General features: G+C 37.6%; 1 protein-coding gene across 2 annotated transcripts in view; it reads left to right on the top strand.

Annotated features, from left to right (window-relative positions):
- si:dkey-215k6.1 (transmembrane protein 132C) overlaps positions 1-16,208 on the top strand; it is a 360,978-nt gene that overhangs the window by 299,492 nt on the left and 45,278 nt on the right. The window contains exon 1 of one of the 2 annotated variants that reach the window (XM_052125218.1): positions 7,031-7,178. The exons of the other annotated variant lie outside the window; for it this stretch is intronic. Within the exon in view, the coding sequence (XP_051981178.1) occupies positions 7,107-7,178 (72 nt within the window). The 5' untranslated portion in view covers positions 7,031-7,106. Of the gene's footprint in view, positions 1-7,030; positions 7,179-16,208 lie in introns of those variants that run through there. 2 annotated transcript variants of the gene reach the window in all.

Genomic DNA, 16,208 nt, shown 5'->3' with positions numbered 1-16,208 from the left:
TTAGTTGGATTGTATGTACCAATCATATAATTTGTTAATGGATGGATTTCTGTAAAGGGATTAATGGAAAGGAGGAGGCGAGAACTGGCTTGACAATATAAATAATAGTTTAATAATAAACTGAACCAAAAAGACACAAACAGCTGCCTGTAATGCAGTGTTGCGGTCGCAGCTCTCCTTTCTCAAGGTGAATGCCACTTCAGCTGCCCCCTCAGGAGTGTCACCTCTGGCTTAACATGGTCGAGATGCGCGACATTGAAAAATCACAGTTTCTCAATGCCCCCGACTCCCAGCTTGGCCTCTTCGGTGACACCATCGACGACTTTGCTCAGCAGTTCTCGGCGGTAAAGGAGAAGACGGAGGCAACAGCCCACTCAGCCTCAACCCGGGCACAGCTCTCAGCCCCAGCGTCGAGCACCTCGCAGGCAGTGTACGCCCTGGGTCAACCGGTGTGCCGTTTTCACAGCACCCCGGCCCCAAAACTCTACAGTCCCGGCTCCCCGGACGCAGCTCCCCCGCGACTGCTCAGCCCCGGCAGGCCATCTCTGACGAGTTCTGAAGACACCTCTCCAGAATCTCTTCCTCAGTCTCTAAGCAAGGTAAGTGCTTTGAGTCTTTTCTCAGCACCCAAGCCTCAGGACACTCTTTTGCCTTCCACGTCTCCATTTTGCCTCGACACCGACCCTTCCTACGGTTCGTGTTCAGCGTTCGAGCCCACCATGACGGTTCCTCTAAAAAATCACCCCTTCAGACTTTCAAACCTTGGACAGACCTCCTTCTGCAACCAGATTCCCCCTGTATGCTCCTCGCAACAGCACCTCCCTGGAAAATTCTCCTGAGGAAGGACCTTCTTTCTCAGGAATGGGGCACCCTGTGGCACCCACGCCCAGTTCGCGAATTGGTGTTCTTCCCGAGCCGAAGACCCGCAGAGATGCGCAGTTCGGTCAGTGCTGTCATTCCTGCAGGAGACTCTGGAGGGGAGGCTGTCCCCATCCACCTTGAAGGTGTATGTAGCTGCTATAGCGGCCCACAATGACGCAGTAGATGGCAAGTCCTTGGGTAAGCACAAATTGTAATATTCCCCAACACTGATTACGTCACACTGGAATGAATTATCCCACACAGAAATAAGGGATTTCACAGGGGGCTCTGCTTATCAAAAATAAGCCTTCGAAGAAATTAAATGTGAGGATGAAAACATATCTCCTAATTGGATGTTGACATGCTCAAGTGAGCTGTGTGATATGGCAGAGAAATGTAATGAATCTGCTAATTAGAGGTTAACTTGAAGTGTGCAAACAGCTGTCAGAAGACTGTTGAGTTTTATGCTGATGACAATGTGCAGTGGTATAACTGGTTCCTCCCACTTGTTCATCCAGCCATTATGCTATATCATTATTCTTGTTTATTGTCATTCTTGTTTGATGCTGTGTGCCAAAGTAATAATGGCCAACTGGATAAGTTTGATTTTTCTATAGTTTGCTTAATGTGTGTTTCGATGGCTCCTAATTTGCTGACTTTCTTTTGTGTTTGTACTGTATAATTATTTTATTCATAAAGTGTGAGGGCAGCATGTGGTTATGTGTGTGATTTAAAGTTAATTGTTCTCTTTTGGGGCTTGTACATTTCACTAGCCCTGTCACCTTTACAAGCCTGTATTTCCAAGCCTAATTACGCTCAGTTACGAGCTGCCACAGAGGCCTTGGAGGTGAACTGTGTGGCTAGATGCTTGCGTCCTCTCTGATTTTATGGCTGTTTAAGTTTGTATTATATACAAGATGAAATGCATTGCATTTATATCAGGTGCATTGATGTACTTAGACACTAAGTTTTATCCACTAAGATCCATTGTAGTGGATCAGGTGACATTGCCCCTCCCACTGTGTATAGGAAAATTGTATTGCCCAGAATTTGCTCTTTCATATCTTAGCAGAATTTATGGAGTGCTCAGTTACATTTCTTTGAACTCTTAACTTTTTTCAGATATTTCTCTGTAAGAATATAGAGCTATAACATTAATTTTGATTGCATAGCTCAGATAGTTTCAATCTAATTTGATGAGAAACATTTGACTTAATTTTGAGTTCCTCTGACTTTTGATTGCACACTGGTATTTTGGCAAATCTGTGCCCAGTTTGAGACATTGTTGGGATCTCTTTTGGGACTCTATTGTAGACATGTGACATAACTGGTGTCCTTTTCTTAGGAGAAAAATATGAGAAGCAGCCTCAATTTATCTTGAATCTGAATTTGATCTACATTTAAGCAAGAGCCTGACCAATATGGTATTTTTGAGACCAATACAGATTATAGAGGGGGGAAATTCACAGATTACCCATATGATGGCTGATATAGTTCATTTTTGAGCTAGAATGAAAACAGACCGTTTCTATGTGAATTGTGCTCCGATTTTGCACCGATATGACTAGAAAAAGGTACTCAGAAAGCTGCTTTCTTAAACAAATATTTTTATCAAAGTAAATAAAAAATTAGTTTTTTTGAATATATGACATTATTATTATACATTGTCAACTTTGGAAAAAGTACAATATTTCTCTCTAAAATGTAGTGGAGTGGAATTATAAAGTAATAGAAAATGCCATGGTAATAATCAAGTAAAGTACAAGTACTTCTAAGTTGTACTAAAGAACAGTTTTCTTTCTTATCAAAACATTATCAGCAATATTTCGCTGTTAATTTATAACAAAACAGTCACAAACAGTAACTCATGGTTCGCTGCTGCCGAGTCAAGAGACAGTCCAGGGGGTACCAATCTGCGAAGCCTGAACAAAACAGCTTGGTGAATACATGTTTACACATTAGCTTCCACTCAGCTGACAAGGTATGAAAGCAGCTATGTGGTTAGCTAGTTATCTATGAGCTTGTGTCACAGAGAGTAAAAGATGAACATTGTTTATTTACTTTCCAGCATTGAGTCTTACCAACTAGGTAATAACGTAGCATGAAATCAACACTCAACAGACACAATCCACCACCACACCATTGTCTGTTGAGCTGCAAAAAGATGCTGTGATGTTTACCTTTAAATCTGCTACGTTACTGACTGCACTGACAAACTATAGCTGGCAAACAGCAAACAGATGTGATAAACATGAGTTACATGGTTGTCAGAGACAGGGTTAACATTATATTAGTTTTATTGAAAAAGGAAAATGATGGAGTCATTATGTATTTCACAAACTATTTAGCAACTTATAGAGAAGACACCGCTTAACTATGCACCACTTAAACCCTGTCTGCAGAACCACCATCAGCTCAGCTCTGTAAACTATGCAGTCAGAACATGCACTGCTGGACAAACTATGCTATGACACCAATTCTAAATCACCCAAGCATTGTTTTCTGCATTATATATTCTGAAAAAAGTTTTAATATCGGCGCATATCGGAAAACATATACACGTTGGCGTGGTGGTGGCGTAGTGGGCTAAAGCACATAACTGTTAATCAGAAGGATGCTGGTTCGATCCCCACAGCCACCACCATTGTGCCCTTGAGCAAGGCACTTAACTTCATGTTGCTCTGGGGGGATTGTCCCTGTAAGTTGCTTTGGATAAAAGTGTCTGTCAAATGCATAAATTAAATATACACCAATACTGATATATCTGTGAAAGGCTAAAATCGGTCGGGCACTAATTTAATCATAAGGCTGACTTGGAGAAACAATTAAGACTTCAAATATATTTTCTCATTTGCAATTTTACTCCCCTGATATTTGGGATCAGTTTAGTTTTAGCTTTTATTTTCAGTTTCATCTTGCAACTTTGAAGTTACAAATAATTGGATAGTTCTTCTAACAAAGCAACAAAATGACCTGTCATTGTAATTACACTGACATTTACTGTGACCTCTTTCTGTGCCAACCTGCCTTATCAGACTGGCATTCACACCCTCTCTTTCCATTTCTGTGAAGGTCAATAACCCCCAAAACCAAAATTGCACCTGATCGATTCGTCTGGCATTGGAATCACCCGGATATTATGCCATAAAATAATTAGAGGAATGTATTGATAGTTCCTAAAGTGTTAATATGCTTTAATTGGGTTTTATTTTTAGTGTGCATGGTCTCTATCCACTAAAGCTGTGCTGTGTAAACGGGTGTAGAGCAGTGTATGCTGTTTCCTGTTACATCCATATTGACAGAGCTATATGTGTGCTATTATCCTCAGATCTTTAATTAGTTGTGCTTGCTAAGGGAAATCAATGTTACTATTGCTTGTATCATAGGTTAGGGTTTTTTAAAAAAATGTATTACCTGAGTTTTGAACTTTGATTATGTGCTTCGGCTATCAATCATACCTCAAATTTTGTGGCTTGTTGAGAAGAGGTGTGTTGTTGCATTTCTAAGGCCATGTTCCCACTGCAGCAGAATATGTTATTCAGTCATGTATTTGAGTGCTTTATTACTATTACGTTCACACACAGTTTGGTTTTTACAAAACTGCTACATTCTATAATCAAACTGACATCCATACATTTTCATCCAACCAGCCACACTGGACAAATAGTTGTGTCTGGAGTTTTTCATGCGGTGTTCCTTTAACTCCCAGAGACAGAGATATGAGCTAAATTCTACATGTACACCACCATCGGTTAATTAAGATATGATGGATGAACTCATGCCTCAATTGGACTCGTTACTTTAATATCGCAACGTCAAATGTAATAAGACTTGCCAGTGTTATGAACGTCACCATCTTTGATATTTACTTTAGTCACTTTGGTTTAGGGTAAAAATATAGATTTGCTGATGTATCGCAATTTTCATTTGAACAATCTCGATATATCTCAATATATATCCCAAGATCGATCTCTTACTCTGTGGCAACCTTCTTTAATGCAAGTAAATCACTCGTATATGTGTTCAAATTTCACTCTATTCCACTAAAATGGACTGTTATTAGCCTGAGACTGGTAAAATGTCAGATTTCACTCGCCACTTTTTGAGTAGTTTAGTGGCTAATAAATTATTAGCACTGAGATGCTTTTTCAGGGTGTTGAGAGTAGATTTGTTCTGTATAAACTTGTTCTTTAAACTTGTTCTGGGTGTATACAAAAGAGATCCATGCAATTCATATCTCATGGAATCGATAATTAAAACTCGAACGATGGCGCTGCAGATGGCCGCCTCGTTGTGGAGCTCTCCAATTCTTTTGTTGTTTTTGCTTGTTTGTCCTGTGTTTAGTAATCTTTAATCTTTTAGTAACCAGGGACGAACTGCTGAACATTCGGCAGCACATACCAGATAATCTTTTCTCGGGTTTTTGAATATTCGGACGTTTTGCTGTACATTTTAGTCGGAGAAGCTGCTGTGTTGTTTAAACGTGCTACGAGACACAGGCGAGAGAAACGAGCCGGCACGCTGGTTAAACTCCGTCAGCGCGACGTTCAAACAGCACTGCCGAGCATTCATCTAGCGAATCTCCGCTCTCTTCCCAACAAAACTGACGAACTACATCTCCTCACATGTACTAATTAGGACTTCTCAAACTCTGCTCAGTGAAGCCATTCCGGACAGCGTGTTACATCTGCCGGGCTTCCAGCTGTTCAGAGCAGGCGGGTTAACGGGGAAAACGAGAGGCTGTGGAACATGATTTTACATCAATGAAAGTTGGTGTACAGATGTAACAACGTTAAAGAGGATGTGCTGTCCTAATCTGGAAGCGCTCTTTATTAACTGTAAGCCATTCTACTCGCCGCGGGAGTTTTCTTCGTTTATTCTGGTGTGTGTTTAAATTCCTCCAAACGCGTCTGGGAACATATCGCTGCAACAGCTGGCTGATCAAATCACAGACACAGAACAACAATACCCAGACTCAGTTATTATTATTATTGGGGACTTTAACAAAGCAAATCTCACACGTGAACTGCCCAAATACAGACAGCACATTACATACCCCACCAGAGACAGGAATATATTGGATCACTGATACACAACAATAAAGGATGCATATCGCTCTGTCCCACGTGCAGCTTTGGGACTCTCTGATCACTGTCTGGTTACTCTTATTCCGACCTACAGGCAGAAATTAAAATCAACAAAGCCAGTTTTAAGGACTGTAAAGAGATGGACTAATGAAGCAGAGCTGGAACTACAAGCCTGCATTTACTGCACTGATTGGAGTGTTTTTGAAGCTGCAGCTACAAATGCTCAGTTTCTGTGAGGGCATGTGCATCCCTACTAGTACATTTTTATCATTCAACAATGATAAACCATGGTTCACAGGAAAACTCAGACAGCTTCGTCATGCCAAAGAGGATGCTTATAGGGGTGGGGATAAAGTCTTGTATAATCAGGCCAGGAACACACTGAATAAGGATATCAGAGTGGCTAAAAGAAGCTACTCTGAGAAGCTGAAAAACAAGTTTTCAGCTAATGATCCTGCATCAGTGTGGAGTGGCCTGAAACTACTTACTAATTACAGGACTCCTACCCCCAACCCTGTGGTGGACCAACGACTGTCTGACGACCTGAATGTGTTCTACTGCAGGTTCCAAGGGCCAAATTTCACACCCCACACGCACTCTGACCTTCGCTTCACACAAACATTAACACCTCCTGAACTCCCCCTCCTGCTACACAACCTGCACTCAAGATCTATTAAGACGATGTGTGCCGTGTCTTTCGGAAGCAAATATCAAGGAAGGCTTCAGGCCCAGATGGTGTCTCACCAGCGTGCCCTCTTTCCTGTGCTAACCAACTGGCCCCCATCTTCACACAGATCTTCAATAGATCACTGGAGCAGTGTGAATTCCCATGCTGCTTCTTCAACATATCCACTCAACATATCCACTTCTGCCATTACATACATTATACACTGTACATAATATACTGTATTTTTGTTTTTATATAACGGATTTGTAATAGATTTGCACTACTTGTGTGTATGTGGGTATGTATGAAGGTGAGTGTATGTACGTATATGTATAATTATTTATTTTTATTTTTTATTATCTATGTCTTGCTGCTCTGCGATGGACTGGCGACCTGTCCAGGGTGTCCCCCGCCTTTCGCCCAATGTTAGCTGGGATAGGCTCCAGCCCCCCGCGACCCTGTACACAGGATAAGCGGTTGACGATGGATGGATGGATGGATGTCTTGCTGCTGTTTTTGTATTGTTGTACACTGGAAGCTCCTGTCACCAAGACAAATTCCTTGTATGTGTAAGCATACTTGTCAATAAAGCTGATTCTGATTCTTTACAATCAGTGGCTGATGCCTGCAGTCTTAAAGAGACAGTACCAATTTAGCACATGCTCTACCTATCATTGTAAATACTAGGGATGTGACAGTATCAAATTTTCATGTCACGATAATGCTAAAGAATTCATGATATGCGGTATTATCATGGTGTTATATTGATTTACCAAATGGGTCGAAAGATAAATAAACTTTATTGTTGTTCTTAATACAAGATTTAGTTACATGTTTTGTACTTTTTAAATTAAACGATCAAAAAAATTAAACTTTGCATAGATCAAACCATATAAGATTTCAAAGAGTTATGGTTGCTTTCAAAAGTCAGTCCAATGCTTCTATTTATCTAATTTATTATGGTTTATTTTCATTGCAAATGAAAAAGTAACAACAATGGTAATATTTTGAGGGAAAATCTTAATGGAAAAAGAAACATGAATTTTAGAGTTTCCTAGTAATTTGGGGTTGGGAATGTTGATTTTTTTAATGGAAATGCTACAGTGCATTCGGAAAGAAAAACAAAATTGTTAATATGTTATCTAGAAATGTTCACGGTATTTTAAAGTGCTCACGATAATAATATTGTTCATTTTAATTATCACGTTATACCTTATTGAATATTGGAAAATGTCTTGTAAATACTTGTAAATAGTATAAATGATGCAAGTAAACAATACAAATTTTACAAAAATAAATATGCAACATAATATATGAAATTTATTGATTGATCAGATTTTTTTTTTTTTTTTTCAAAAGCTAAAATGTGAACAATATGATGAATATCTAATGATAAAATATAATTTGTATCTTGAAGGGTTATCTAGAATGTTAGAATGTCCATTTAATAATCAAGAGCACCAGCTTAGAGATAATTTATTTCATATGTAAGCCAAATGGACATTTTAACAGAAATGTACTCATATGAATCAATATTGAATACCCAGCCTACTATGGTAACAGTTGTTAGAATAGGGGCTTGACTTCGGTAAATCATTCATACAGACAGTGTTCAAGCAACTACTGCAAGCTGTTGCATGAAAAGGACATTTCGACACTCACATACTTTTGTCAATCACCAACATTGATTGTGTGAACAAGGCCTTAGTGATCACATAATATAACTAAATCACACTTTGGCAACCATCCACAACACTCAAACATCATACCAGTGAGTATTGCACGGGAAAGCAACATTTAAAATGTACTAATATAGTTCATAGAATTTTACACTTACAAAAAATGCCAAACTATCCTGATTCTAAATTCTGATCACACTAAAATAATTCTGAACTCTGATGCAATGTTCTGGGTCTGAATTCTGATTTCTTTAAGCATCCTGATTTTTTCATTCTGACAGAGCTTGACAAATTATCTTGTCAGATATCTGCACAGTTCATAGTCTGCCTTGTTCTCAGTGTGCTACAGAGGCAGCTCTACAGTGGAGAATCTGCGTGGATTAGTAGAATGATGCTGGTTTATGGTACCTCTGAAGCTTTATTGATTCAGGCTTTGGTCAGCCTCCAGAGAGAGCTGCTCTCTGGACTGTGGTGATGGATACTGTTGTCTGAGGCTTTCAGTTCAGTGCACCCTAAACAGCAGCCTGTGTGGTGAGGTCATTTCTTGTTGTATGAGTAATTGGCTTGCAGTGCACAGAGGTTTGTAGTCATTCCACATCCATAAGCAAATCTGCTGGTTCATTTTCACAATTATATTTTTAATCAGTGCATTTTGTATTTAATTAATCAAAAGTTTAATGGACCAAAGGGGCACCAGTGGCAGTACTGGCTCACCTGGTGCCCTCAGTGAGTTAAAATGCAATAGTTCCATATTTTTAGAGTGAGGAATGGTAGTCTAGTAGTTGACACTTTTTGGTGTTTTAGAGAGTTCAAATCTCAACAAAATATACAGTATATATATAGTATATATACAGGGCTGCAGTTACAATTGCTTGGGCCCGTTACAAAACGTATTCAGCTTCCCTCAAGTGAGTTTTCAGAATTGGTGGGGTGCTGACAATTATTCCATCAAAATATCTCTTACCAGACTTTCCACATTGGAGAGGAGAAAAGGGCGGAGGAGACTGCGGTTTCTATAGTGATAGACTCTTGCACCAGCTTCAGCGAAATAGGGAGAAATTCCCCACCTCAGATGGCTATTATGGAATGATATTCCGGACATTATTCAAAAGGAATTGCAAATTGTATTTGCAATTGCGTTTTCAATTTGTGGACGCATAAAATGTGACATAATCCAAACGCAATTGCAAATCACGCATTACCGTTTGCATTTTCGTTTAAGCGAACGCACAGTGACTGCCAGATTTCAAATGGAAAAGCAAAGTCCGTTTGCAACTGTGTTTCCCATATCTTACGAGTTTTGGCCCTGTCATATTTAAATAGCAATTTCAATTACCACGTATACTTTTTCACTTTCTCAGCGTCGCGTATGTAGCCAGCCAAAACTCAAATGGAATACTAATTCCCTTAGTATTTCCATTTCCGATGCCTTACACAGAAACCTGTCAATCAGGGTCAAGGGTGGGACTATGCTATGGGGCGTGTTTGTCTTGGGAAGTGACATCACTCACAGTCTATCAGGATCAATAATTAGCACTGCACTTTATTCATCTATAATCTCACACTGGACTGTCAACATATTCTCCTCAATATACTACTTCATATATATATATATATATATATATATATATATATATATATATATATATATATATATATATATATATATTTCATATACTCCTACTTATTGTATTGTATATTGTGTGTATTGTTTACTGTACATTGTATATAATTATTGTGTTGTGTAAGTATGTGTACATTTGATTTGTAAATTGTGTTGTGTAAGTATGTTGTTTATTGTAATTGGTATACGTATGTCTCGTCACTGTCATGACTGCTATGTTGCTCGGAACTGCACACAAGAATTTCACCTACTGTTGCACTTGTGTACATGGTAGTGCGACAATAAAGTGATTTGATTTGATTTGATAAACCGCCGTCTGTTCAGGGCATCACCTCTTGACCGTCGACTGTGAGTGACGTCACTTCCCAAGACAAACACGCCCCATAGCATAATCCCACCCTTGACCCTGATTGACAGGTTTCTGTGTAAGGCATCGGAAATGGAAATACTAAGGGAATTTGTATTCCATTTGAGTATTAGAAAATCAGTTATTTTGAATTCTTATAATAAAGGTGGCTTAAATTTCATTGATTTTGATTCTCTTAACAATACCTTAAAAATTAATTGGCTTAAACGTTTCCTTCACAATCAGTCTTCTATTTGGAGTATAATCCCAAGATATATTTTTTCTCAATTAGGAGGTATACATTTTCTTTTAATATGCAATTATTCAATTAGTAAACGTCCTGTCAAACTTTCCAATTATCATCAGCAGATGCTTATGGCTTGGAAACTTATTTACAAGCATAATTTCTCGCCACACAATTTTTTAATTTGGAACAACTGTAATATTCTTCATAAGAGGAAATCTTTATTTCTTGAAAACTGGTTCAATAATGGGGTGATATTAGTAAACCAGCTATTTGATAGTGAAGGTAATTTATTTAATTATTCCGATTTTGTTTCAGGATACCAATTCCCAGTATCTAGTAAAGAATTTTATATAGTTTTCAAGGCCATCTGTATGCTGTTTAGAAACAATAATAGTGCTCCAGTGACTTCTGTTTCTCCCCCTAGCCCTGAATCTACTGTGGTTGGTTCTATTTGTTTTTCAATACATAAATCCAATTATAAAATTAGGTCATTATTTTTGGACCCTGTTACTTCAATTCCTTCCTCCATTTCTTATTGGAATAACCTTTTTGATGATATTAAATGGTCATATGTTTGGTCACATCCTCAGAAATTCTTTCTAACTAATAAAGTTAAAGAAATATCCTATAAAATTATTCATAGATTTTATCCAGTTAAATACTTTTTTAAAGAAATTTAGAAATGATATTGATACTTCCTGCTCTTTTGTGAAGCCTCCTCTGAAACTGTTGATCATTTGTTTTGGGAATGTCTTTTTACTCGGTCTTTCTGGAACAATATTGATGCTCTGATTGTCCAAAAGGTTTTATGTAACTTTTCTTTATCATATAGACACATTCTTTTTGGATTTTATGTTAAAGACAAGAATCTAATTAATGCATGTTTTTGTATAAACCTTCTTTTATATATTGGAAAGTTTAATATCCATAAATGTAAATATATGAAAAGTAAACCCCACTTTAGCTTTTTCAAAGAAGAATTGAAGATGTATTTAAATACAATTTCAACTTCTGTTAACAAGAAAGCAATGAAAACATCCAGAATTAGTGCCATGTTTAATATTCTCTCTTAATGTTTTTTTCTTTTGTGCCCTCTTCTTTTTTTTCTTTCTTCTCTTACTCTCTTTTCTTTTTAGACTATTGTTGAATATATTTAAATTTCTTTCACATTTCCTCTCTTAATGTATTCTGAACCATAATTTCTCTTTTGTTTTGAAAGATTGTTTATATTTCTTGTATTTATCGTCTTGTTCTGTTTGTTAATATTGCAATAAAAAAAAAATAAATAAATAAAAAAAATAGTATTCCATTTGAGTTTTGGCTGGCTACATACGCGACGCTGAGAAAGTGAAAAAGCAGACGTGGTAATTGAAATTGCTATTTAAATATGACAGGGCCAAAACTCGTAAGATATGGGAAACACAGTTGCAAACGGACTTTGCTTTTCCATTTGAAATCTGGCAGTCAGTGTGTGTTCACTTAAACGAAAATGCAAACCGTAATGCGCGATTTGCAATTGCGTTTGGATTATGTCACATTTTATGCGTCCACAAATTGAAAACGCAATTGCAAATACAATTTGCAATTCCTTTTGAATAATGTCCGGAATATCATTCCATAGGCTATTTTTCCACTGAGAAAACAGGATGCATTTCACCAAAATGTCATTATCTTCAGAATGCTGACTAACAGACTACATCATCATCAACAGGTGATCACACACGCTCCATCTCTCTCTCTCTCTCTCTCTCACACACACACACACACACACACACACACACACACACACACACACACACACACACACACACACACATGTTGTGTTTCCATGTTTTATGGGGACTTTCCATAGACATAATGATTTTTATACTGTACAAACTTTATATTCTATCCCCTAAACCTAACCCTACCCCTAAACCTAAACCTCACAGAAAACTTTCTGCATTTTTACATTTTCAAAAAACATAATTTAGTATGATTTATAAGCTGTTTTCCTCATGGGGACCGACAAAATGTCCCCACAAGGTCAAACATTTCGGGTTTTACTATCCTTATGGGGACATTTGTTCCCCACAAAGTGATAAATACACGCTCACACACACACACACACACACACACACACACACACACACACACACACACACACACACACATCCTTGTTTCTCCAATAACTTGTTAGAAACAGCCCAATATGATGATTTTAGTTCTAAAGTGACATTTTTTAATTACTAACGAAGGCTTGGACACAACATATGGTTTGAACAAGCAATGGCAGATTCTGATCCTTCACGTAAGAATGTAGTTCCATGCACAAATGCATTTTTGTGACCATACTTACCAAAATGTACTTGTTCATTGAACTGTTGTATATAAGCAATATCACACTCACAATCATGCTATATGGCCCTAAATCAGCACTGCTGTGATTACCTACAGAACTCAGCCTGCAGCCTTGTGCCTGCGTCCGAATCACAGTAGTGCTGGTATAGCGCCACATCGCACTCTTGCCCGTGTGATATTGCTTGAAACTTGAAAATAAGCTATAGAACAAAGGTGAGCAATTTTTTATTATTTTCAATTCTTTGCATGTCGTTCCATTTTATTTACTATAGGTAAACAAACCACAAACGAGCAACGCAACAAAATGAAATGATACCGACCATTATAATCAAGGTACAGACAGGGTTTAAATAACAGATTTATTTTGTAGTTTAAACAGCTAATGTATATTTATTATGTGAGTATTTGTGCTGTGTGTCAGTGAGCTTGTGCTGAACTGCAGGGCTCAAACAATGAGTGACAGTCATTATAATGGAAGTTTAAATATAGTTGCGTTGCTCCTTTTTTGTGTGCAATTTATTAACAAAATTCTTTGTTGTTGCGTCTGCTCAAATAAATACCTATTTGACCCACTTCTGCTGTTGGTAGATCTAAACTTGAACAAATCACACAAACTCACAAACCAACAGATTTTTCCTTCCAAAAATCTTTTCATAGTTAAAAAAGAACGTGCATATATTTCTTCACTTTAAACCATAGATATACTTTTATAATAACCTTTAGTAACATTAACAACCATTATTACAGTATTTAATGCTTAAAAGAAACTGCAGCGCAGCACAGTAATTCCATCAAATAATCTTCAATAATAATTGTCAAGGGCAACAATCAAGGGCAACAAATGACAATTATGATTTTTTGTCAAAATCGTTAATAATAACCTTTTTTTTTACCTGCAAAAATCATATATTCATAATGTTTAATTTTTTATTTTTGAAGTTATGTTGAAAATCCACTTTGCTTAAAGATTTTAGTAGGCATTCAAATTTTACAGTTAAGAAAATCATTAATAAAACACAAATCACAGTCCTCTCGCTTTACTCGACACCAGTTATAACAAAATTTGCTATCCTTCACCCAAAATCACGTCTTGCTGTTAAAGGCATCTGATTGATGGTTTGTTATTTACCACAATGAAACTTCAGCCTGTGTACACAGACATTCTCAGTTTTATAGTTTTGTGTTTGTTGCCCATTGCCGATCTGATCCAATCCTCCATCCAGCCTCTATTTAGGGGAGGAAACACGACCCATAAATCACCACTGTGCCCACGGACACCTCTCTTTTCTTAGCACTTTGTGGTATATTTGGGCCTGTGCACTATAGCTGCCATTATGTCTGGAGGAGCTCATAGAAAATTGGATATCAAGGCAAAGGGGAAAACTGGAAATGGGCTTAAGGATCGGAATATGATTGGCCCTGGGGGCAAGAGAGCTGAAATTAGCATAAGATGTATAGTACTTTTGAATCAAAACATCAAGGATAAGCAGTTGTAGGCTTCATTTCACATGTCAAATTATTCGTTGTTATAAATGCATTTGTATCGTTTATGTTCACAAACTTATTTGGACTATTTGATGTTTGTGTTAACAATTTTGAGAACATTAACCTTAGTTTAGAACAATCTGCCAAATTACTTGCAGAATCTGCAATGTGTGTTTAGATAAATTACATGTCATCACATGCCCAGTATAGATAATTATTAATAAGTGTGTTATGACAGCATTACCTCTACAGCAAGATAATATTGAGTTGGAAAAGAGGTAAATTGTTTGTAAATTGTCAGCACAGATGTGTGAACATGGAACTAAGTCTGCCACTGTTATTCCACTAAAATCCCTCTAGCAAAAGAAAAAGAAAAAATCAGCCTCAGAACTGTGGGCTACAGGGTTTGGCAAATCTAGAAATACAATCCCCCAGTTTCAGATGCTAGAGCCCCTCCATTACAGCCCACTCACACACAAAGCCAACTGACAAAACATGTATCATCACATATGCCAAGTTATGCAAGAGAGAGGAAAATACATGCTCTCACAAATGTCCATGCAGTTAGACATCATCCTGCATTACTGCTGGCTTGCATTTATTCAGATGATTTTGTCATTCTACAAAGAGACAGTTTTCAGATTTATTGATGTTTGAGGATTTGTAATGCCACACAGGCTTTTACTTTCCAATGTGTCTTTAGGTGTGTTTTTAAAGCACCTCATCATGAATGCAATGGAATGAATTTGGAAATTATCCAATTTTCATTGTGTGGGGTAAATAAGAAAAGAACATTTGAGTATTGATTGTGGGAACAAGGAATCTGAAATGTTATATGAAACCCAATTACCCAGTCAGTGGTGAATAAAACTAAATAGAAGCAGTCCAGTATCATTACACATTCATCGTAGTAAAACTGAACTCAGGTCAGAAACTCAACTGACTTGTATTATAACTAAATGCTACTAGCTTGTAACAAAAGGCTAGACACAATGGTATACTAATGGTAAAAAGGTGAAGTCTATATTTTGTAGATGTTTATATATTTTTCCAAACTCAGTTTAATTAGTGTAAGCAAGCTATTTGTAGGATGACTACCCAAAGATTGTAACACTGTGGCTCTGGTGCACATTCAAAAACATTGTTCTTTTTTTTATTAACTATTAAACTATACTTCCTATTAACATTCCAGTAATGAAAGATGGGTAATGGCGGAAGGGGCGGTGTGAGTGTTTGGGAAACCTGCTAGTTTTTCTCATTTTGTTTGGTGCCTTTAATGTTATAGAAACCATGCAATTAACCCTTAAAGGTATGCAAGTCATATTGAATAATTTTTTTATTGTTTTTGGAGTACAACACCCACATGGCATTCCCATTCAGATTTATTGTATTCAAAAGGAACAGCCAGGACATTCAACTTCTATCTTTGCATTTTTGCTAAACTGCTAAACTTGTTTTCTTTTGCCTGACAGTAATGTGTCTCCCCTGTCTATGATTTATAAAAAAAAATTATCCTTCCTATGTGAGAGGGAATTTTCTCCAATGCAGATTCAAACAGTCATCACTGTCTCCGGCTGATATAACATGCTTTCGGCCCAGACGGATGACCACTCAAATAGTGTAATCTGTTCCTTTGTCTGACCCAACTTGCAGTCGTTTTAAGATGCTACCATGACTACCACACTGGCAAGTTCGAATCCAGGGCGTGCTGAGTGACTCCAGCCAGGTCTCCTTAGCAACCAAATTGGCCCGATTGCTAGGGATGGTATAGTCATATGGGGTAACCTCCTCGTGGTCGTGATAATGTGGTTCACTCTTGGTGGGGCGCGTGGTGAGTTGTGCGTAAATGCTGCGAAGAATAGTGTGAATAAC

The sequence above is a fragment of the Xyrauchen texanus genome, chromosome 4 (genome assembly GCF_025860055.1).
Source record: "Xyrauchen texanus isolate HMW12.3.18 chromosome 4, RBS_HiC_50CHRs, whole genome shotgun sequence".
Lineage (NCBI taxonomy): Eukaryota > Metazoa > Chordata > Actinopteri > Cypriniformes > Catostomidae > Xyrauchen > Xyrauchen texanus.
The sequence above is the reverse complement of the archived record's forward strand: the minus strand, read 5'-3'. Positions and strand labels throughout refer to the sequence as shown.